This window comes from Egretta garzetta, unplaced genomic scaffold (assembly GCF_000687185.1).
Source record: "Egretta garzetta isolate BGI_Z169 unplaced genomic scaffold, ASM68718v1 scaffold19, whole genome shotgun sequence".
NCBI lineage: Eukaryota > Metazoa > Chordata > Aves > Pelecaniformes > Ardeidae > Egretta > Egretta garzetta.
This window is the reverse complement of record NW_009260768.1, coordinates 198,042-200,814: the sequence shown is the minus strand read 5'-3', so window position 1 is coordinate 200,814 and position 2,773 is coordinate 198,042. Positions and strand designations below refer to the sequence as shown.

Below are 2,773 nucleotides of genomic sequence, written 5' to 3'. Positions count from 1 at the left end.
GAAAGAGTTTGATCTGAGAGCAATGGTGGAGCAAAGCAAAGATTTGTCTAATGTGGGTGTTTCAAGTTAGTGACTAAGCTCCACATTTAGATACTAAATCAGTGGCCTCATTTCTAAAGAGGTGGAGGCTTCCTGTACGTGGATTCGGGTGCTCCAAATTCAGGAGCCTGGATGGAGTCTGGCCTTACGTTTTTATCGGGAGGTTTTCAGTGCTTCTGGACACTTGGCACTAACGTAGGTGAAGCTGTGCACTCGCTGGACTTAGAAAGCACAACCTTTTAGCCAGATCCAAAGCCTGGTCCCAAAAAAAGCCTCTGTGCAAAAGGCCTCCAAAAGGTAACACGCAAAGGTCTGGACCAAGCTGAGACACAAAGGCGAGCGGTCACAGAGACGGTGGCCCAGTGCTAAGGTTACAGCATTAGGCTTCCTTTTTCCTTTCTGCCTTTCCTTCCCATCGCTTGACAGCTCCTCTCTTAGCGGCTGCCTCTTGGCTGGCTGGGTGGGCGTTCCTGATGAGTTCAGCAGAAGAGGTACAAGCACATGAACTTGGAAATACCCTACCCATCTGCCAAGGTGGTGTCAATGTGACTGTCCCTGAACAAATGCTTCCCAGCCCAGTTTTTATGCAGTTCTGCAGGGCACATAAAGCAGAGTCTTGCCTGCTGATGCCAAATGGGAAAAGAAACATTCATTTGCTGAACAGATGCATTGGGTTTGGCAGCAGCGGGAGGCCCATCACCTAAATGTTCACTCCCAAATTAGGGAAGAGTCAGGGCGAGGGGCATGTGGTCCCATCTGTACACCTACTGACAAGCAGGACCGGCAGTCTGGTCTTTGAGATCAAAAAGTAATTTGCTACCAAAAGAACTGCAAAGAAAAGTTGGATTAGGAAAGGAAGGGAATCAAGGCCTCATGGCTAGGGTATAACCCCGATGTGTTTTCCTGCTCCTGGGACCTGGGGATGTGGAAGATCAGCTCTTAGAGTAGCAGAGAAGAAGTCGTGGTGTTTTATCTGCTTTCTAAAGCAAGACCATATATAGGCAGCTCTCAAAAGCACTCTCATACAAAATCAAAGTTTGTTCAGTGACAGGGGATGGAGAAGCAGAAGAGATCATGTTTCTGTTATACTTCAGTGCATGAGAAATTCCTGTTGAGTTTTCCTAACAGTGAAGATCTGGGTGTGCAAACTGTGGGAGCAGCAGCCAGAGGCACCGTGCCCATGCTGGTGAGGTTCTGTGCATGTCCCTTGTGTCCTTGCAGAGGCTGGTTGTTTGCCTGGAGGAGTCGATTTACATCCATAACATTAAGGACATGAAGCTTTTGAAGACTATTCTGGACACGCCTCCAAATACAACAGGTAAACACGGAAAAGCTGTGTGGAAGGGAGAGACCAGCTCTGCAGGAGCTTTGTAGAGCCACAATGCTCATGTTAGAATTTAAACCAGCCTGTGGTTTGTGTATCCTAGTTCAGCACTGGGGAGCCAGAAAGGCATGGAGACAGTCAGTGGGGCTTGGGAGAGCAGAAACCCTGCTCTGTGCTGAGCAAAACCCTGCTCTGTGCTGAGCAAAATCTTGCTCTGTCCTGAGCAAAACCCTGCTCTATGCTGAGCAAAACCCTGCTCTGTCCTGAGCAAAATCTTGCTCTGTCCTGAGCAAAACCCTGCTCTGTGCTGAGCAAAATCTTGCTCTGTCCTGAGCAAAACCCTGCTCTATGCTGAGCAAAACCCTGCTCTGTCCTGAGCAAAACCTTGCTCTGTGCTGAGCAAAACCTTGCTCTGTGCTGAGCAAAATCTTGCTCTGTCCTGAGCAAAACCCTGCTCTGTGCTGAGCAAAATCTTGCTCTGTCCTGAGCAAAACCCTGCTCTGTGCTAAGCAAAACCTTGCTCTGTCCTGAGCAAAACCTTGCTCTGTCCTGAGCAAAATCTTGCTCTGTGCTGAGCAAAACCTTGCTCTGTCCTGAGCAAAACCCTGCTCTGTCCTGAGCAAAGCCTTGCTCTGTCCTGAGCAAGTGCATCAAAGGAGAGCAGAAATGTTCAGTGTGGTTTGACTTCTCCTCCCAGGTTCGGTCCCTTCCCGTCCTTGCGCGGGATGTCCGTGCAGCTCACAGCTTCCCGCAGTCTGCCTTTATTCTCTTTCACAAGCGGAAAGCTGTAAGGCAGGCCAGGACTGCAAGCTTCCCTCCACATATAGGAGGCCTTGAAACTCTCCCTCCGGGGCTCCCTGCCCTTCCTTCACCGTGCCCTGCGTCAGAGTCCCACGGCGTTTTTGCTCTCCGGACAAAGGAGCCCCGCTTCCCCGCGCTGCCGGCGTGAGTCAGCTCTGCAGCGTCATGCCGTGCTGCAGAGCTCGGCGCTCCCTGCAGACCTGTGGTTAACCCAGGTTCTCTCTCGGCCATGGACACGCACTGCTCCGCTAAGGTAGAAAGCTCCTGCGATGACTTATGGGCTTGGGGTCAGCTCCCAAAGTGATTAGCGCTGTGAAGATCACCCGGGGCAGAAAACACAGCCAGGCACGGCACTAATTCCCTGCCAGGTAGTTCCCAGGAGCTGCCACCCGATATTATTCCATATATGCTGCAAACCCCAGGGGCAGGGCAGATGGCTGCAGAACAGATCCCCTCTGTGTGGCATAGGGTGAATCCGGCGTTCCTGCTCATGGGAGAGGAGCTATTTTTAGCCGTGGATGGGGAACTTGGCCGGGCGCCTGCGGCAGCGCTGCCGTGCGTTGCTGTGATGTCCCGGTCGGTCGCAGGCTGCAGCGTCGTTTCACGGGC

General features: G+C 51.9%; 1 protein-coding gene across 4 annotated transcripts in view; it reads left to right on the top strand.

Annotated features, from left to right (window-relative positions):
• WIPI1 (WD repeat domain, phosphoinositide interacting 1) overlaps positions 1-2,773 on the top strand; it is a 23,055-nt gene that overhangs the window by 4,119 nt on the left and 16,163 nt on the right. For all 4 annotated transcript variants that reach the window (XR_004842929.1, XM_035901565.1, XM_035901563.1 and 1 more), the window contains one exon: positions 1,261-1,357. Coding sequence is in view for 3 of the 4 variants with exons in the window: in XM_035901565.1 (XP_035757458.1) it covers positions 1,261-1,357 (97 nt within the window). In the remaining variant the exon portion in view is untranslated. The remainder of the gene's footprint in view (positions 1-1,260; positions 1,358-2,773) is intronic.